This window comes from Phasianus colchicus, chromosome 10 (assembly GCF_987193195.1).
Source record: "Phasianus colchicus chromosome 10, bPhaCol1.hap1.1, whole genome shotgun sequence".
NCBI lineage: Eukaryota > Metazoa > Chordata > Aves > Galliformes > Phasianidae > Phasianus > Phasianus colchicus.
The window spans coordinates 19,028,657-19,048,528 of NC_143445.1; the positions used below are offsets into that span (position 1 = coordinate 19,028,657).

Below are 19,872 nucleotides of genomic sequence, written 5' to 3' on the forward strand. Positions count from 1 at the left end.
TTCAGTCCAACCATCTGCCTGCTACTACTGTCTCCATGTCCAGCAAAAGCATAATGTCAGGTGTAACCCTGCTGTGCAGCTGTGGAACCAGCACTTATTTTTGCTGCCTTGGCCAAAGCAGCTGTACCATCGTGCCCATAGGGAGCTGGGGCTGGGAGCCATGGTGGCACCAGGGAGGTTCAGGGTGCAGATTAGGAAAGATTTCTTCCCCCAAAGAGTGGTGCTGCAGTGGCACAGCTGCCCAGGGGCTGCTGGGGTCACCAGCCATGGGGGTGCTCAGAACTGTGGGGATGTGGCACTGAGGGGATGGGTTGGGGTTGGTGATCTTAAAGGTCTTTGCCAGCCTGAATGGTTCAGTGATTCTGTGATCGCATAGGAGGTAACGGCAGAAGTTTGGTTTCCTGTTATCCATCCTGCTGTGTCTGTCGGTCTGTGTGTACCATTCCTGCAAGTCCGGCCGAGTGCTGCTTTGAGATTCCAGCACTGCAGAAAGCATCCCATTGAAATTAATATCGGAGCGGGATTGCTGGTGCGTCGGGTTCGCCTTTGACCAGCCAGAACATCCCAGACACAATTCGCTTATTAAGGCTCCCTTAAACGGCCAAAAAAGAAACGGGAAGCGTGGGCAAAGCGCTCCCCTCCCCGTTACCGACCCGGGGCCGCCCCCTCCGCCCCCCCCTCCCCTCTTCTCCCCGACGGCCGCCGGAGGCGCTCTGAGCGGCGGAGCCTCCGGGGCGGGCGGTCCGCGGTACCCGCGGGCTCAGAGCGGGATATAGATATATAGGTATATAGATATTAATAATTTTTAACGCGGAACCTTTCTCTCCATTCCTCCCTCCTCTTCTTCCTCCTCCCCTCGCCAGGATTCCCGGGAGGATGGCATGGATTTAGGCAGCGACGCCGGCAGCAGCCGCTCCAGCTCGGAGTCCAACTCCAGCAAAGTGACTCCGTGCTCCGACTGCAAGTCCTCGCCGTCCCCCAGCAGCTTAGACCTGGCGGCGCTGGACGACGATTCGGAGGAAGAAGAGGAGGACGACGACGAAGACGACGAAGCCGCCTACCTGCCTCCCCGCTGCCCGGGCCCCGCCGATGCCCTCCCCGCCGCTCCCTCCCTCCGCCGCTCCCCGCAGCGTTCCGCCGCTCCCCGCCCGCGGTCGCACCACCGCCCGCCGCCCCCGAAACAGCAGCAGCGGCGGAACGGCGGAGGGGCGCCGGGGCCGGGCGGGCGGCGGGCGCGGCGGGGCGGGGGAACGGCTCAACCCCCCCGGGAACCGCAGCCGCCCGCCATGGACTGGGCGGCCCTGGAGAGGCACCTGGCGGGGCTACAGTGCCGGGAGAAGGAGCGTGGGCAGAGGGCCAACCCCGCCTCGGTGAGTGGGGAGCGGAGCGGTGGGAGGGGGGAGCGCAACTTCGCGGAGCATCCCCGGGGTTGTGCGTTGGGTGTGGGGTGATGCCGGGCGGCCTTCCCGCTGGTTGAGCCGGGCGCCGGTGGGGATCCGGCTGAGCCGCAAAGCCTAACGAGCGTGCTTTCATGGGGAAACGCCGCGAATTGTTTCCACGGTCGCGTCATCCGCAGACAAAGTCGGGTAGAATTCGCGCATGGCTCGGGCCGCCGGAGTGGCCGAGCGCTCCTTGGGACTTTTCCATCGGGGTTGAATCCGAGGGAACCTCCCGAACGCAGCGCAGGAGCCCCGCGGTGCGCATCGCCCACACCCCGCAGCTTCCCCGCCTGGTTCGGGTTTTGTTAAGGCGTTCCAACCCCTCGCATCCTGTGAAGTCATCTGGCTCGGAGAGGTAGGGGATTTTCCCCTAAATCCTCGAATTACAACTAATTGCTGAAAAATGTGGGTGGGTCCTGGGCACAGTGAATGGCTCATAGATGAGTGTGACAGCAGCAGTGCCGGGCGCTGTGCCCAGGGCCTGAGCTGGGGAGCCTCAGTGCTTGGGGACAGGTAACGTCCCTAATTGCTGCTGTCTGTGGAGAAAGTGGGCTTTAAAAAAAAAAAGAAAAAAAGAAAGAAAGAAAGCAAGCTCGTTTTTGTGGCTTGGAGGCTTTCTGAGCTATCTGATGAACTCCTGCTGCCCCGAGCTGCCGGAAGCAGCAGCACTGCTGGAAACTCGTTGCCTGCGGTGATGTGCTTAGCAAGGGGAGGGCTCACCTGAGGAATTCTGCCCAGATGTGTTTCTCTGTCTGCACAGAGACTGCAGGCTCCTGGGTCGGGAGGGATGTGTGGTCTGGTGGTAGAACTGTGAGGTTTCTGGATGACCAGATCCAGTGTTTGATGTAGCAGTTGGCAGCAGCCCGTGGCAGGGGTTGGAAGTAGATGATCTTTGAAGTGCCTTCCAACCCAAACCATCCCTTACCATGATGTTTTCCTAAAGTTCAGCATCTCGCTGTTTGTAACAGTGTTTTCTTGCCCCGCTGGAAACCCAAATGTTTGGAAACATGAATATGGTGAAGTGAAAGAAGGCAGGGGGGAGAGGAGTTGGTTTTCTCCAACAGCAAGAACACACTTGAGAAAAGAGAGATTTCAGCGTGAGGAGGCCTTGGTTGGTGCAATGTAAGATGATCTCGTTAACAGGGGCACAGTGAGGAACAGCTGTTGTTTTGAATGGGAGCATTTCTTCAGCCGGTCTACGTGAACAGGAATCCAGTGTAGATGTTAAGAACAAAATCCTGACCATTCGTGTGAGGTTGGAGCAATAGGGAATTCTTTCTGCTGTGGGCAGTTGCAGTGAGTTGGTGTCATTGTGCTCTGGGAGCCAGCTGTAAAGTCACCACGCCGTAGCCCAGCACTGCTGTGGATGCTGGCTGTGCCATAACTCTGCCCATCCTGGGCCCAGCTCCTTCCTGAGGCTCTGTGACATTTCAAAGAACAAATCTTTAAAGGAACATCCATCCATTCCTGGAGAAGCGATCCCAGTTCTGCCCCCACCACTCTTCTCCATCCCAGCCCTGGCCCACAGCCGTACCAGGAGCAAAACAGATGTGCTGTGCTGTGATTTACAGGGCTTGGGAGCTGTGCAGGAAGCAGGATTTTGCTGCTCACCATTTTGCTAATGGTTCTAATAAAATCAAAATCAGCATCGATGGTTTTAATACTCTTTCCATTGCATCTCTGAGGATGGTGATTACAATCAATAGCATGTATTTTCCAAAGAATAACATCTGCAAATTCCATAGTCAGTTAAACTTGTTGGGCAAGGAAATGGCTTGGCCAACCAGCTTGCCACTTCAGAGCCTGTGGCAGTCAGAAGACGGATGGCACTGCTGAATGGACTGTGCTCTATGGAAGAGGCTCGTTGCAGGCAGCAGTGATAGCAGCTTTTCCTGCAGCCTCCAGGTCCGTGGTCCCTTTGGCAGGACACATAACGTGTTGTGCATCAGCACAGCTTGCCCAGGCTTGTGCCTTGCCTCCAGCTTATGGGTCCTGCATTGTGCTGAACATAGTCGTGTTAGGAAGTTAAATTTGTTTCCTTCTGAATCATTTGGCTCTCGAGGCTGTCTTGATTTACAGGAGATGGGCACAGGGCTCTGCTCTGCTCCCAGCTGTGGTTCACTGTGGCTGGATGCCCGGAGAGATGGATTCAAAGTATAGTCTGTGGTCCAGGATTAAATCCTGGAATGATTTATTGGCTGTCCTGGTGGGTTCTGGCCCTGTGTCTGCTGGCTGAGCTCAGTGGGAGCGCAGTGCAGAGCTCCTGCCTGCTGGTGTGCTCTGCCTCCAGCGTTTAGGGAGCAAATGTTTGCTTGGTGAGGTGGACAGCGAGGTTGTTCTCACTTAAAATAAGTCATAGATGCTTGACTGAGCCTTCTTAAAGCGTTGGGTTCCTCGTCCCAGCAGGCATTTCCCCAGACAAGAGCTGTCTGAGCTTTCACTTCTGACACACTCATTTTCAAAATCAAACTTGTGGCTTGAGGGGAATTGCATTTCTGTCATTCCTGTGATGTAGAAGCCCTGCCAGACCTCCTCACACACCTGACAGCAGGGTGCCTGGGCTCTCTTATTTATCAGCTGGAGCACCTCTCCTAGGAGGAAAAGCTGAGGGAGCTGGGCTTGTTCAGCCAGGAGAAGAGAAGGCTGCAGGGGGATCTCACTGCAGCCCTCCAGTACCTAAAGGGAGATGATCCACAGGAGGCAGAGAGACTTTTTACATGGTCTGATAGTGACAGGACAAGAGAGAGTGGCTTTAAACTAAAAGATGAGAGATTTAGGTTGAATGTTAGGAAGATGAGGCCCTGGCACTGCTGCCCAGAGCTGTGGGTGCCCCATCACTCAGGGCTGGGCTGGATGGGGCAGCCTGATGTAGTGGGGGGGTAGCCAGCCTGTAGCAGAGGGTGGGACTGGGGTGGGACTTAAAGGACCCTCCAACCCAACCATCCCATGGTTCTGTTATCTTTAAGGTCCCTTCCATCCCAACCATCCCATGGTTCTGTTTTCTTTAAGGTTTTTTCCAACCCAACCATCCCATGGTTCTGTTTTCTTTAAGGTCTTTTCCAACCCAACCATCCCATGGTTCTATGATCTTTAAGGTCCCTTCCAATCCAGCCATCATGGTTCTATGATCTTTAAGGTCCCTCCCAACCCAGCCATCCTATGATTCTGTGTTTAAATTCCTTCTTCTGCACCCAAAGAAGAGAATGGGGCTGTTTGGCTGGGAGGGATACTCCAGGGGCAGCTTGTTTGTGTTGATGAGGAGCACAAACCCTTCAGCTTTAGGAAGTCCTGTCACTGGGTTGAACAGGGGCTGACCTTCCACACGTGGTGCCTCCGACACGCCTGGTGACACAACACAGCAAGGTGACTGCGACGTACTTCGGCCACTTTCCACCCAGCTCAAAGGTCAGATGAGGTTGGCAGGTTGTTAATGGTTCTGCCAAAGTGTGCCCTGTCAGTCAGCTCAGGAAACAGCTGTAGGTGCACTGACGGGCTTGGTTCTGGAAGAACGTTTGTAATTACACAAACTGGGGAGATGTGTGTTTGCTGGGGCAGAAACTGATCCAGGCAAAATGATCGTAATTAATAATGCTAAGTAAAAACTCTACAAGTTGCCTCTGTCGGTGCTGCAAAGCCTGTCATTAAAGAAAGTGCTAAATACGTGGGGTGACAGTGTGCAGATGCCTTTTTGATGAACGATTCTCCTTTATCTGAGTGTTGATGTGATGGAAAGCGCTCTGTTATGGATACCAGCAAGCTGCCCGGCCGCCTGGTAAGTGGCTGTTCCTTATGGTGTGCAGAAATCCCCAGTCAGACTGAGAAAGTGGGGCTGTGGGAGTGCTGGTTGCAGTGCAGGCAGCAGCAAACTTCCAGGTTGGATATTAGGAAATGTTTGTTCTCCAAAAGAGCGGTGATGCAGTGGCACAGCTGGCCAGGGAGTGCTGGGGTCACCATCCCTGGGGGTGTTCAGAGCTGTAGGGATGTGGCACTGAGGGCAGTGGGCATGGTGGGGTGTGCTGGGGTTGGGCTCGGTGATCCTAGAGGTCTTTTTCAACCTTAATGATTCGGTGATTCTGTGGTATCTTTAGAAAGAGCCATTTGTGGTGCTGCCTGCTCAAAGATCTGTGGGTACGTTTTAAGAGTATTTGGGTATTTGGTGTAGTCAGCAGCAAAGACTGAAGGTTTCTGAAGAGAGAGGAGAGCTTTTGGGGAGGTCGTACAATGATTGGTGTGAATTAGTTTTGCAGTGTAACCCCACAGCCCCGTGCCCTGCTGCTCCCCTCACTCAGCACTGAGGTCTGGGGCTGAGGGAGCAGCAGGAACACTTGGTTGGGTACTAATTATGCACTTAGGCATCATTTTCTTGCATATTGTGTGTGCTAAGCGAGAGAGTTAGAGTTTTCCAGTTCTCAGAATTGGCCTGTGCTGTGCCAAACGTGTTAATGTGACTGCTGAAGGACCATAGCTACTGCAGCAACGCTCAGGGATGGTGTGTGTGTAATAGCTGTGTGTGTGAAGAGAGAAATTATAGGCAGAGTGTATTAAAAAGCACAGGAAGAGTCAAGTATTTATTCAGTACAACACCAAACGCATTCAGGATCTGCAGAGGAGCATCTGGGCGAGCTGTGGGCTGGCTGCAATTGCTGATGGCAGAGAATGGGAATGAGTGCTGAGCCCCAGCCCCTCAGCCTCTCATGGGCACGGAGCAGAGGGAGTAAAATATATTAAGCAGTGAATGCAGGGCTGAAGCCTGAGCCACGGAGATGCCTCTGCCCTTTTTGTGATCCAGCATCCATCCTGCAGGAGCCCCAGATTAACACAGTGGTTGCAGGGGGACCTCGCGTCCTTTGAAGGATGCTTGAGATTTACTCTGTCACCTTAAGGATAAATGAAGCAGAGGTGCCACTTCCCTGTGTTGTGCCACGTTTTGCCAAATCCATCCCACTTCTGTGAGCAAAGCACTAATGGCTCTGATGGCAGCGAGCTCCTGTGCTACCTGAGCTGAGTTGTTCCCTGAGGCAGGAGTGCTCTGTAATAGCTGTTGTCATCAAGGGTTTCCAGCTTTTTCAAGTACTTGTATCACTTTCACCCACTCTGTCTTTCCCCATCACGCCTATGGAGTCATTTGCGTCACAGCAGCAGTAGATCTTATTTATACCACCAATTTCAGCTTCCTGCTTGGTGATCTATGGGTCGCCTTTAAATGAGAAAATTGCACTAAAGCCATTTCTTTCAACCTGTCCATGCTTTGTTAGAATGAAAGCCAAGTGCTCGCACGAGCTGGAAGAAATAATGGCAGTGGGGTGGGGGTGGAAGGAAAAGAAAGGAGAAGGGGAAAGGAAAGAGGAATTGAAAGAAAAAAGGAAAGGAGAATGGAAAGAGGAAAAAAGGAAAAGGAAAGAGGGAGTGGAAAACTGAGAGGGAAAAGGAAAAAGGGAAAAGAGAAATGGGAAAGGAGAGAGAAAGAGAGGAAAAATAAAAGGGAAGAGGAAGGAAAAGGAAAAGAGGAAGGAAAAGGAAGAAGGAAGGGAAAAGGGAGAGGAAAGGTGCGGGGATGAGATTTACTGCTCTCGGTTGGTAGGTGGCAATGCTGGGAAAAGAATGAGAGAGAACTATATGGAAGTGCTTAATTCTTTATGAACACAAAAACTGGTAGTATGTGTGGTCTGTAGAGGATTGAAATGCTTTTAGTGAGTTATTAAAAATTTAATCTACATTTTTTTATTTAATGTAACTCCCATACTGAATTTATTAAAGAGGGACTTGGGGAAGTAGCAGAGTTCTGTGCCTGGGTTGTGTGTGGCCATCGTGTTTTGTTTTCCTTCCCACCAGGAATTGGGTGATAAACTGATCTCAGCAGTTTAAAAACGAGTAATCTGTGATTGATGCTTCTTACTGAGTTCTCTATGCTGTGCATTTGCATTGCTGCCCATCTCTGATAGCTTAACAAGGGCTGACACAAGCTGGTGAGGCTCTGCTTTCTTCTGCTGCTGCTTCTCCTTGTGTTTCTCCAACTGTAAATCAGTAGGTAGATATGAAGGGGCCTTGTTTTGTTTTTTTCCTCCTGAGGAAGGCACTTTGAGGTTGGCTTTGGGTTTTTTCCCATAAGGAACACGAGCTGCTGAGGGTCATTTTGCTGAAGGGCTGAGTGAGTTCTGGAGCAGTGTGACAAGGGCATGGCAGGATGCTGAGCTCTGTGCCTGTTTTTCACCTGCACCTCGTGAAATAGGATTCTGTGTTAGGTGAAGGCTCTGTGCTCATCACTGGCTCCAGCCTTGCCCTGGGCAGACAGCTCTAACAAAATGATTTATGTTGTGCTGCAGCAAAGCAAAGCAGAGAAAAGAAGAATGTGAAAGTTCTTGAGGAAAAAAAAATAAAAATGGATGCAAATGCTAAATGCTCATCCTTTTTTTTTTTTTTTTTTTTTCAAGGAAAGGGGGCAGCTCAGAATTAATGCAGAATTAATTACAACTGATAGAGAAGCATGAGCCCTGGTGCTGTCACTGCATGCTCAAAGCCACACTGCGAGCCTCTGTGCCCAGGCAGTGCCTGGTGCTGTCTGTAACACATGGTCAGGCTGGATGTTAGGAAATGGAGTGGTGATGCACTGGCACAGACTGTGCAGAGTGATGGGGTCACCATCCATACGGGTGTTTGGAACCATGGGGTTGTGGCACTGAGGGATGTGGGCAGTGGGCATGGTGGGGTGGGTTGGCGTTGGGTTGGGAATCCTAGAGGGCTTCCCCAACCTTAATGGTTCTATGATATACTGTGTAATGTATGCTTGCTAATTACTCTCAGTGGGGTTTGTACCAAACAGAGGTGGAATTGAGGCCCACAGATGCACAGGAAAGGGGTGATATGGGCATATTGGTACCTCTTTTCACTCAGAGGGTGGTGAGACACTGGAACAGGTTGCCCAAGGAGGCTGTGGATGCCCCATCCCTGCAGGCATTTAAGGCCAGGCTGGATGTGGCTCTGGGCAGCCTGGTCTGCTGGTTGGTGACCCTGCACATAGCAGGGGGTTGGGACTGGATGAGCATTGTGGTCCTTTTCAACTCAGGCCATTCTATGATAACTGTGCTGCTGCGGTGTTCCCAAAGCTTTGGAAAAGCATGTGTTAGTGTGCAAAAGCAAGGGGCTGGAGGAATGAATGTCATTTGGGCTTTGTTTTCTGCTCAGGGAGCTCCTGGATAGACAAGTGCCCTGCACAGAGCACAAGCAGCAGTTCTGTGCTCTTGGCTTGGGAGCGCGTTGCTGTGATTGCAGTTGCAGGAGGAGGCTGAGATGAGCCCTGCTGTAGAACTGCTAAAAGCAGAGGGCTCCCAGAGCTGGGCTCACTGGAAGGCAAAGCTCACAGCCAAAGGGAGAGTGACAAATCTGATTTACGAGGCGAGCATCGCTCCTTTGCTCTTATATGGAGCTGCCGCGCGCTGGCTGCAGCTCCTGCACTGCATGACTAACTGGGACCCACCCTTACTATTACTGGTATTTTTAGCATTTTCCATCCCTGTGATCAGCCTGTCTGCACTCACCATGGTGAGAGCTTCACTCTGCTCTCCCACTGCACCAACCCGGAGGTGCAGCTGGGAGACCTGTGTGTGGACGGGGAGCTGCAGGGCTGCTGCTGGTGGCTTTGTGAGCGGTACGAGTAGACCAAAAATAGGCAGGAAAAAAAAAAAAAAAAGCATAGATTTCTGCTAGGCTTTGTTGTTGGGCACCAAAGTCCCCAGCTGCCTGTTTCTGCCCTGTGTCTCGGCATGTTTGTGTTGGATTTGGCTGCGTTTGACAGAGAAGCTTTGAATTTCGGGTGACGTGGGGGAGTGGTCTGTGGAATTCTTCAGCCTGCATGTTCCTAATTGAGTCTTTTCCCACACATTTGGCTGGGAATGGAGCAGGTGGCTCCAGGTGACTGGTACTGGAACAACCCCTGAGTAACCCCATTTCAAGCTCTCTGAGCACTGATGGAGGTTGGTGTCCCCGTTCATTGCAGGGAGTGGGACTGATGGCCTTTTAGGTTCCTTTCCAACTCAAACCTTTCTATGATAACCTCAGAACTGCTCCAGAGTGATGCCAGCACCATCCTCATGTGCTGCCCTGTCTCACTTATGGGCTCAGGGAAGTCACTGATGACTGGCAGCACAGAGCACTGTACTAAAGACAAATTAACATACAAGCACAGGTTGTGTCTGTGCTCCTGCATGGCCAGGCTGGAATTCCAAGTTCTTTGTTGGAAGCACACAGACCCAGACCACAGGATGTGGGGTTTCTGCTCACGGATGTTCCCATGCAGCCCCTTGTGTCTGTTTGGGGAAGCTGAAGGCCACATGGCTCTTCATCATCACTGGGGAGATGCGTCTCATTCTTCCCCTTCTCTTCCTTCTTCTCACACGGTGCTGTTCCCAGTGTTGTCCTAGAAGACTTTGTGACAGCAGAAGCTGCCCTGAAGGACATGAAAGGGCAAAACAATCATTTCTGGTCAATGAACTTCTGTAACTTATTGCAGATTGGGTAATTCATGGAAGTTGGGTGATTTATTACAGAGGATGCGGGCGCAGCCCATCTGCTGGCTGTGACGTTGGGTGGCTTTGACTTGGGCTTGGTGCTGTGTTGGGTTTGTGCTGGGCGAGAGGATGCAAGGAGGGGAGATGCTGGGGCTGCACAGACAGTCCCCAAAACCTCACCATGCTGTGAGCATCGGGCCTGCACTGTGTGTATCTGTACGCAAACACTGAATGTTATGTGTGCCCAATGCAGTTTGCTACAAATCCTCTCCCGAACAGGACAGAAATAGCACTGCAGAGCAAGGTGGGTTGTAACGTGCTAATTTATTTATATTAATACAAGATCTTGCAGTTTTATATTGTTCTATTGGAGGGCTCATGTTCTCCGTAGCATTTTGCATAATGTGACTCTTGCATTTCCAAAGGAGCAGCTTATCCTTAAGGACATAAATACAGCCGTGGGGAGGCAGCCATAGCTCTTCAGTTGCTGTCTCACTGTGCTCATTAGAATGGGGAATTGGTTCTCCATTCATGAGCAGCAAAAAGCTGGTGGGAGATCGTACCTACTAATCATCAGGCTATTTGTAAATCTTCTATTAAGCACGTGTGAGCCAGCTGATTAATGGCACCGTTGGAAGTTAGGGCCATGCAGCTGTATCAGCCAGCTGATACAAGATGGGATGTCTGGAGGTTGTTGGCCGTGTGGTTTTTCCTGTTGGACCACCAAAAAGCTTTGAGTACCTGCAGTCACCATACAGCATTCAGGGGCACTGACAGCACTGTAACACTGGGGAGAAATCGGTGCTATACAGAGGGAATGGGAATCATAGAACCACCAAGGTTGGAAAAGAACTCCAAGGTCACCCAATCCAACCATCCATCTATCACCAATATTTCCCACTGAACCATGACCCTCAGAGGGATGGTGACTCTACCACCTCCTGGGTAGCTGTGGCCTGGGCTGTGTGTGTGATTATCTGCTCCCAGGGAGGAGTGGCACATCCCAGGGGGTGGGAGGCTGCTCAGCATCGCCCTCCCTTGAGAAAGAAGGAGGGAGTAATAGTCCAGGGCATTAGACATGAATGTAATCCAAACAAATGTTCCCCTTTCCAGGGAGATTTCTAGTATTAACCGATTAAAATATAATCTTTTTTTTTTTCTTCTTCTTCTTTCTTGCTAGATTTAAACCCTGGGAAGCTTTAGCTTGGCTTAGAGAGGAGCTAAACCCATAACTCCTAGTAAATCGCTAGCAAATAAAGATGAAATCCCATGGTGCCCCATGTAATTCCAGCTGGGTGGGTGGGAGCAAGTCTGTGTCCCTGTTTTATGGGGTGGGGGTCAGCAGGCAGCATGGGGTGTGCGTACTGATAACTGCATGGGGCCGTGGGAAGAGAGGAATGCATTGGGATGGACTGGCCACGGCTTCCTGCCCGCTGCTCACCCGTATGGCTCACTTCCTTCCCATGGAGGTGGGGATGTGCCCCCCCACATCCTGTGGTTATGTCTGAGGTTGTTTCCCCCACGTGGGGATGGCTGTGGGAGGGCTGGGGATGTGCAGGACTCAGACATGACGCCTTTTCCCCCAGCACTGGTGTCACCAAGTGATTGCCCCTTCATTTCTCAGAGGTCTTTTCCAACCTTAGTGATTCTATCATAACTGATGACGTCCTGGTGATTGACTACAGGATGGGCAGTGCGCCTGGTAAAGCCACTTTTCCCTTCTTTTTGGGTAGCACAGCATCTCCCCACACCCCAGACGCTCTGCAGAGCATCCAGGGGGAGCAACGGGAGAGAGGGCTCAGGGCTGTGGGTTTCCCTTGTGATGTGCCCAATGGCTGACATTGGAGACGAGGTGCACATGGTGCTTTTCTGAGCTCACTGTGAGTATTTTTCCATGCCAAGCCCAAGGTGTGTGCTGTGCTGAAAGTGAATGTTTAAATGCTGATGTTTGGGAAGCCCCACCTCGGTGAAGGGAATGCTTTGTAGATGCAGAAGGAAGCCTTGTTTGGGTCATTTGGTGCACTTGCCCTTCATTTTTGAACCTTATCCCATGAGTTCCCATAGCTCTTTTCCTACCACCTCCATTTCCACTCCTGGTGAAGCTGCAGATTGCTGTTATCTCCCCCTGCATGCACTCCAGCGTGGAGGAGGAGCCAGCAGAGCTGTTTTCCCACAAAGGCCGATTTTTCTACAGGCACATCTGGTGCAGGAATCCAAGCTGGGAGCAAGTGCCTCTGCAGTCATTTACATTCTGGAACCTCACAGCTGGCTGCGAGGAGGAGCAGGCAATAGCTGGTACTGCAGAATAAAGCCATGTTGCGTTTAGGATCCTCGAGCTGTGAGCTCATCTCTGGGCAGTGTTGGCATGGGGGGGCAGTGGCCATTTCAGGGGTGAGCCGTGCCCAACAGAAGGCAGGGCTGGAGTGTGGGAGCAGCTGTGTTCTCACAGCCAGCAGTGCCCCAGACACTTGCAGGTGGGGCTGTCAGCCCCTGGAAGGTGAGTCCAAACTGAGGTAATGGAGCTCAGTGAGGACCCAGCACCCACAGGCTGTGAAGGCAGAGAATCACTAACTTGTTCCTCCGTTCTTTGCAGTTTTCCCTATTGAAACTTTTACAATAGAAAGCAAAGTGTGGGTTTGGTTCCCCCACGTGCATCTGGCCTGAGCTTGTGGGAGATGTTTGCTATCTTATAGCGTTATTTTGGAGAGGCAATGGAGCCATCTGCAAAGGGCAGCAAGCCATCGTCTTGCAGAAAACCTCTGCAGAGCAATCAAATAGCCATGGAATGGTTGTGTTGGAAAGGGCATCAAAGATCACAGAGCCAATGGAATGGTTGGGTTGGAAGGGGCCTGAAAGCTAATAGAGCCATAGAATGGTTGGATTTCCAGGGGCTATAAGGAAGATGGAACTCCAGAATGGTTGAGTTAGAAGTGGCCTCAAAGCTCGTAGAGCTGTAGAATAGTTGGATTTCAAGGGGCCCTAAAGATGATAGAACTGTGGAATGATCAGGTTGGAAGGAACCGGCTGAGGTTGCTCAAAGCCCCATCCAACCCAGGGATGATAAGGGCACTCATTGGGTGTTTGAACCCCGCAGGCCTTGGGGCAGTTCGGCTTCGGGTGTTCCGTGCTGGCTCCGCGTGCCACGGGCGGCCCCGGCTTTGCGCTGCGGGAGGCGCTGCGGGGCCGCGCGGTGCGGGAAGCAGCCGAGCCCCGCGTCCCCCCCCTCCTCTTTCAGCCCCCCCCCCCCCCGCGCCCGGCGGAGCAGGCGGGGCCGGGCGGCAGCGTCCATCTTAGCGGCCGCGGGATGCTCGGAGATGGTCCTGCAGGAAAACTGCGCCTACCGGGTGAGGGGCTGCGGAGCGGGCCGGGGAGAGGACGCGGGTTTGTTGTGGCGGGTTTGGTTTTTGTTTTTTTTTCTATAAGGATTTGCGGGAGGCGCGGGGAAACGGAGCCGCGGGGAGCGCTCTTCGGCAGCCTTTGTGGAGGAGCCGCGGTCGGGCCGGGCTTTGTGCTCGCCATGTGATGCTCGCAGCCGCAGTGAGAGCCGCGGTGGGGCTGAGCGGAGCGGCACAGCTCGGGGATGCTCCGGCCCCGCCGTCAGCCCGCCCCGCAACGCGCCCGCAGCCCCGCCGCAGATGAAGCTGCTCCGGGTGAGTGCGTGCGATCCGCCGGCCCCGCACGTCCGAATCTCTGCGGGAGAGCCGACCCAGAAGAGAACGATTTCTAAACGCGTTACGTTGCGCTGCTCAATGAGGAACGGGGCTGCGCTGGGGTGCTGGACCTCCCCGAGCATCCACCCACTCCTCCGGGGCAGCACCATCCCGAGCTGCCGGCATCGCCTCGTCGGGCAACGGGGGCCCGGCATCCCGCTGTGGATGCGGCACCTGCAGCTGTGCTTTGGTGCCATGCAGGCATTGGGTTGGTGCTTGGGCTCGATGGGCTCAGAGCTCTTTGCTAAGCTGAATGACTCGATGACTCTAGGATTCTTGTTGTGCTTTCGTTGCTGTGTACCGTGGGGGTCGGTGCTGCTGTGGGTGCACCTGCTCAGGGAAGGGCAGCGTTTGGGGCTGGGTTGGTCCATCTGAGCATCCCCTGCACTACAGCAGCACTCAGCAGTGCGTACGTGCGGTGCAGGGCGTGTTGCAGAACGGCCCAGCAGCAGAGCTGGGCCTTGGGAGAGGGGCTGTGCAAGGCAGCAGCTCAGCTGCAGCGTTCCTCTGAAGTCAGGCTTCATCTTAAGGCTAAACATCTCTTATTGCTAAAGATATCGTGGAGGGAAATGATATCAGTGCATATATCTGTATATAGGGATAATTCAGCTGGTTTTTCAGTGGATGCTTTCATTGCAGCAAGTGCTTCTGGAAATGGATTTCCCTTTTTAGGTCCTTTGGAAAAAAAAAAAAAAAAGCTGTTTTTTTGATCTCTGCTGGAGGGAAGCTGGTTGTTCTGCAGCTACAAGCCTGTTGCTCTCCTGTCGTTATAAATGGGGCCATTGTTTGTGGGCAGTGGATGTTTTCCTGGCATGTTTGCTGAGATGCTGCGGATCTCGGGGCAGTGGGCACACAGTGCCCTGTGGGCAGTGCCTGGTGCATGGGAAGCAGTGCCTGGTGCTGGCCTGGCAGCATCCCCACGCGCTGATGCCCCGGTTTCATTGCACTGCATTTGATCTGCTTCAATTGAGCTGCTTGTTTATGAGCCGGTCTCTCTCCTCCAGAACAGTAAATATGAAGACAGAAAGAGGCAGAAGGAATGCAGATCCCGGGGAAGCAGCAGCTCAGTGCAATCTGTCTCACAACCTTCCTACCCCCGCTGGCCCATTAGCCCAAAAGCCAAACATGAATCCTGGGTTGTGGTTCCATCTGGGAGCCAGCAGAGCCGGGGATGGGGCAGCCATGGCTGCCTCTGCTCCTCACATCCCTGCTCAAACGGCTCACTGCAGCTCCTGGGGAGTTAGGAGAGCTGCAGAGCAAACGGAGGAGTGAGCTAGCGTGTGGAGAGAGGCTGGGGACATGTTTGCCTTAGGGAAATTCAGCAGAAAAGCTCTGACCCGAGCGCTGCAGAGGGTGGTGGCCTGGGAACCTGCTGCCCTTGCGCTCTTCCCTTTGCTCTCCTTTGGGTTCTCTGTGCTCAGGAGGCTCCGGGCTCTGCCCTGAGGCTGCCTGCATGCTCCATGGCCGGGCACTGCCAGCCCTACCAGGGGTCTGCCTCCATCCATGGGGAATTCCTAAAATCTGATAGAGGAATGCCCTTTGGAAACCTCTGAGTAACCGAATGAGGACACGCAGCCTGAAGGCTGCGAGTAACCCAAGTGTAAACAAAAAGAAACTTCGTAGTTATTTCCTTTCCTGTTTTATGCTGATTTATTTTCCTGTGCCAAATATTTTGTTCTGGGCTCTGTTGTGGTTTTATTTTTTTTTCCTCCTATCATTTGATGAGACTTCTTGGCTTCTTCCCACCTGGGCACACTGCTGGCACCTGTTCAGCTGCTGCTGACCACCACCCCAGGTCCTTTCTTTCCGTGCAGCTCTCAGCTCTGCTCCACACCCACAGCAACACATGGGGTTGTGAGTGGGGTGCAGGACCTGGCCCTTGGTCTGCTTGGAGTTCGTACAATGGGCCTTTGAGAAGAAGCCCCACATGGGCCCTACAACAGCAGCTGCCCGCTGCTACCAGAGCCATAGCCATGGCACAGGACAAGGGCTGAGGGCCCTCTTATTCAGTCTGATCCCAAAAATGCTCTACAAAATACATGGGAAGCATGGGACGTGCTAAATCCCGGGTGGGAAGGGTCAGCATCATTCCCCAATCTGCAGTGAGTTTAGTTCACAGGAAATGTAGGTTTCTTCTCTGACAGCTCAATGACAGCAGCATTTGGAAGCTGACGCTGAGCAGAATGGAATGGTGGCTGTTCCCTCTCCCAATGGAACAAGCAGCAAAATCATTCTGGGGCTTTGCATTGATACAAACTAGCATTACATATGCATGGCATGGTTTAATTTAGCTCCTTGCTTGTCCATGAGCAATGAAGCAGCCCAATCCCTCGCCTTGCCTGAGCAGATCCAGAGGCTGCCACCCCATCCCAGCAGCCCCCCAGCCCTGCACTGGGGCCACTCAGCCCCACATAGGCCTGTATTAACTTCTCCTTTGGTGCTATAAAAAGCAGAGCAGCCTCAGGTGGCTCCGGCTGCTTCTAACAGCACTCCCCTTACACTCAGCAGTGCTGTAACCATGGAGCCGGCTCACAGCTGATGCAATCTGACGTCTGCATCCTTCCCCAGGAGGAACCCGCAGCTGATGGTGCCCACAGCTTTGCAAAAAGATGCTGTGGAAGGGTTGTTGCCGGGGACAGCATCTGTGGGTTGCACTGAGATGTTCCTCCTGCGTGGGGCATCCCGGCGTGGGGCTGCATCCCAGCCTGGATGGTAAGGCTGGGGGCATGAAGGCTGCAGTGAGGTGGTCTCAGGGCCAATGGAACGGTGTTAGACTGCAGTCCCAAAGCCCTTCCTCCACTCTGCGGGGTTTGTTTCTCAGATTTATGATGCTGCTGTTGTGGTAGGGAGAGGAAATGTATCCGGGGAGAGATGCTGCACTGCCTGCTTCCCTTTAGCAGAACTTTCTTGTGACGTGGATTACCATATTACCATTATAGGTGACTAGAGATCGGACTTCCATAGCCCCAGGGGAGGGTCAGGTTGGATATTGGGAAGCATTTGTTCTCCAAATGCTGTTGGAACAGCTGCCCAAGGAGCAGTGGGGTCACTGTCCCCAGAAGTGTCCAGAACTGCAGGGATGTGGCACTGAGGGATGTGGGTATGTGGGTTGGGTTGGGGATCTCAGAGCTCTTTTCCAACCTGAATGGTCCTGTGATTCTCAGACCTGGAGGAGGTCTCTCCCATCCCCTCCCATTCCACCACATGTCTGCAGGGCAGAATCCAGGGGCCCATTGCAACTCCTGCTGTGTGTTGGGGGAGAGCCTGAGCACAGGGGTGGTGGGCTGTCAGTCGGGCATCTTAAAGGTCTTCCCCAACCCTAACATCAATTCTGTGATGTCTGAGTGTTTGCAGTATTTAAAAACAGAAACTCTTTCCTTCAAGAGATGGAGGGCCGGTGCGTGCAGCAGCATTGTGTTGTGCACAGAGCTGGGCTGAGAACAGGAGATGTTATCACTGCCGACTCAGGGACCCCATTGTCAGCAGGGGACGTTAAATTTAGCAGCACTGGGAAATGACACAGTGAGTCAGCGGTGGAGGGGAAGCAGAAAGAATGAGGCATGCAGAGAGCTGTGTGTCCTGGGAAAGCAATGGGATTAAGTCGTCCCCCGTACTGTTGTTATTATTTCCCCTCTGAAACTTCAGGATGGGGTAACGCCGTGATGATTAACCTGTGGGTGATCGGAACCAGCAAACTCAAGGCAGTGTGCATTCTAAAAGAGGAGTGCTGGCACTGGGATCTGTCACTGTGGGGTTGCTGAGGGTATTCCTCTGCCACTCTGCAGAGCTGTGTCACACTGAGGAGCAGTGCTCCTGTTGATGTGCTGCATTGGCCTGACGGGACATAAACCCCATAGCCTGAAGGATCCCCTGCATGGTCCCCGAGCTTGTGGCTGGGGAGATAAGGGCTGTGCACCCTGGGCTGGGGCCCTTTGAGTGCATGGGGTGGGCGACGGGGGCCAGGCTGTGGATCAAATACCATTTGGGTTCTGTTGGTTACTTCCTAGGAACTTATTTTGCACCCGAAAAAGCTCTTAGAGCCCAGGAGCAGCTCTCTGGGGAAGCTGATATTGGAGGCGAGCCTCGCTTTGCAATCATTCTCGGAGGTTGTGGCTCTGACATCAGACACCGGGATTTTTCCTGCCCTTGTGCAGCACTTGGGGCTATTTTTACCCGGCGCTGCCAGTGGCTGCAGGAAGCCCTCAGCTTTCCTCTCCCGGTCCCGCTCTGCTGCCTGCCCACAGCTTTGACTTTATTAGGGCAAGGCCTGCGCCCGCGGGGAGCAGCGAGCGGCGATCCCGGTGCCACGGCCGAGGCGAGCGGAGATGTGCCCACGGGGAGCAGCCGGGGAACGGGGCCATGAGCGGGGCTGGTGATGGAATGGGTGACATCATCGGGCAGGCATCCGCGCGGGATGTGGAGGGGAATTATAAAAAGGTAGGAGACAAAAAGGGGCCTTTTGTCGGCGTGCTCTGCATGGATGGGCACTGCCAGGCGGCGGGCACGGGGCTGCAGAGAGGGCATATCTACACAGAACTCCGTGCACGGGGCTGTGTGCGTGGGGCTGCACGCTCAGTGCTGCATACGTAGAACTCTGCGCATGGAGCTCAGGCTTGGGGCTGCACAATGGGGCTGTACTGTACACATGGGGCTGCATGCATGGCCACTTGGCAGCCCAAAGAGCACAGCGCTGGATGCTCGTGCCCCACCGCTGCCTTTAAGCACGGATGCCATCTCCCTGGTGTGATGTGGCAGAACTGTCCCTTCTGCGTGTCCTCGTCATAGCTTCTCCCCACAGGCCGTTCCTAGATACCTCCTCAGACCAGGAGAGCTGGCATTTGCAGGGCTCTGTGCCACATGGCTTGAGAGAACATGAACATTTTGTGTTTCTCTAGCAAATCCGGCCGTACAAAAACAAGCGTTGCATAATTATAATTTCTGCTGGCGAATCCAATCATAGCCTTTGTACTGCACAGAGATAAAAAAGGGCGCTGTGTACGGGTCTGGGACTTTAAATATAGTAATTGTCCATGGCTGGTAATGACAGTCCGTGGCAAAAATAGCCTCCGTGGTGTGTCTGCAGGGACCAGGCAGCTCCACAGCAGTGGGGTGATGGCCCCTGATGGCCCCCATAGGCTTTAACCCCTCGGCTGGATGGAAGCAGCACCGCCCTCCAGGCATTCATTCACCTGCAGTCCTAGGACAAGAGGTAATGGCCTTAAGTTGCACCAGTTGGATATTAGGAAAAAATTCTTCTCTATGAGTAGTCAGGAACTGGCACAGCTGCCCAGGGAGTGGTGGGGTCACCATCCCTTATGGGGTGTTCAGAGCCGTGGGGATGTGGCCCTGAGGGCAGTGGGCATGGTGGGATGGGCTGCAATTGGGTTGGGGATCTCAGAGGTCTTTCCCAAACCTAATGGTTCTGTGAGTTTGTTGTGCTGTACCCTCCCAAGCACTCTGGGCAGCTCACAGACCAGCCATGCTGGCTGCTCAGCCCTTGCTATCGATCAGCAGAGCTCCAGAAATGTCGTTGTCGTCCGCTCTTAATGGAGGGCTGTTAATGGTGGATGGTTCCAAAGTGCAACGCGGAGCCTGGGAGATTGCTGCGGCACCTGAGTTGCAGATAAATATTTGATGTGCACTTTTATTTGCTCTTTTGGGTGACGTCTGTAATGCATAAAGGCTGCTAATACCGCGTCCTGCATGCAGAGTGGGTGAGCGGAGCAGCCCAGTTCTTAATTCTCAAGTGACACCAATAATACAGGTGATGCGCTGGGGGCTTTTCTCATTTCTCAGAAATCAGCAGAAATCTCGTGGTTCCCATCCCTGCACAGGTCCTAAGGGACAGCCTGACGGATGGGGATTGCGTGGAGATGAAGTGTCAGTGGGGCAAATTAGGGCTGTTGGCCAAAGATGGGCTTTTGGTGGTAAACCAGTGTGCCTTGTGGATGGCAAGTGTGTGTACAGACCAAGTATTGAACAAGTCCGTGCTCACCCAGTGTTGTGTATGTGCAGAAGGAAATAGATGACAAAATAGGTCAGTAGGAGATAAAGTGGGTCAGGCAGCAATGTGGGCACTGCTGCCAGTGGTGTGAACAGCCAGTGGGCCAAGCAGGCCTGACCATAGAATCAGGATGGCCAAGAAAGGGCCCACACAGCATGGGGATCCCAAGCTTGTGTCCTCCAAACAAGAGTCCCAGAGCACTGCCCTTTCTAACA

The 19,872-nt window shown here is 53.2% G+C and overlaps 1 protein-coding gene across 5 annotated transcripts in view; it reads left to right on the forward strand.

Moving 5' to 3' along the window:
- Positions 1–19,872, forward strand: part of SCHIP1 (schwannomin interacting protein 1) — an 84,615-nt gene that overhangs the window by 56,074 nt on the left and 8,669 nt on the right. For 2 of the 5 annotated variants that reach the window (XM_090147626.1, XM_090147627.1), the window contains one exon: positions 864–1,370. In XM_090147626.1, the coding sequence (XP_090003752.1) occupies positions 864–1,370 (507 nt within the window). Of the gene's footprint in view, positions 1–863; positions 1,371–13,199; positions 13,288–17,825; positions 18,091–19,872 lie in introns of those variants that run through there. The other 3 variants (XM_090147628.1, XM_031603696.2, XM_031603698.2) reach the window with 3 other exon arrangements.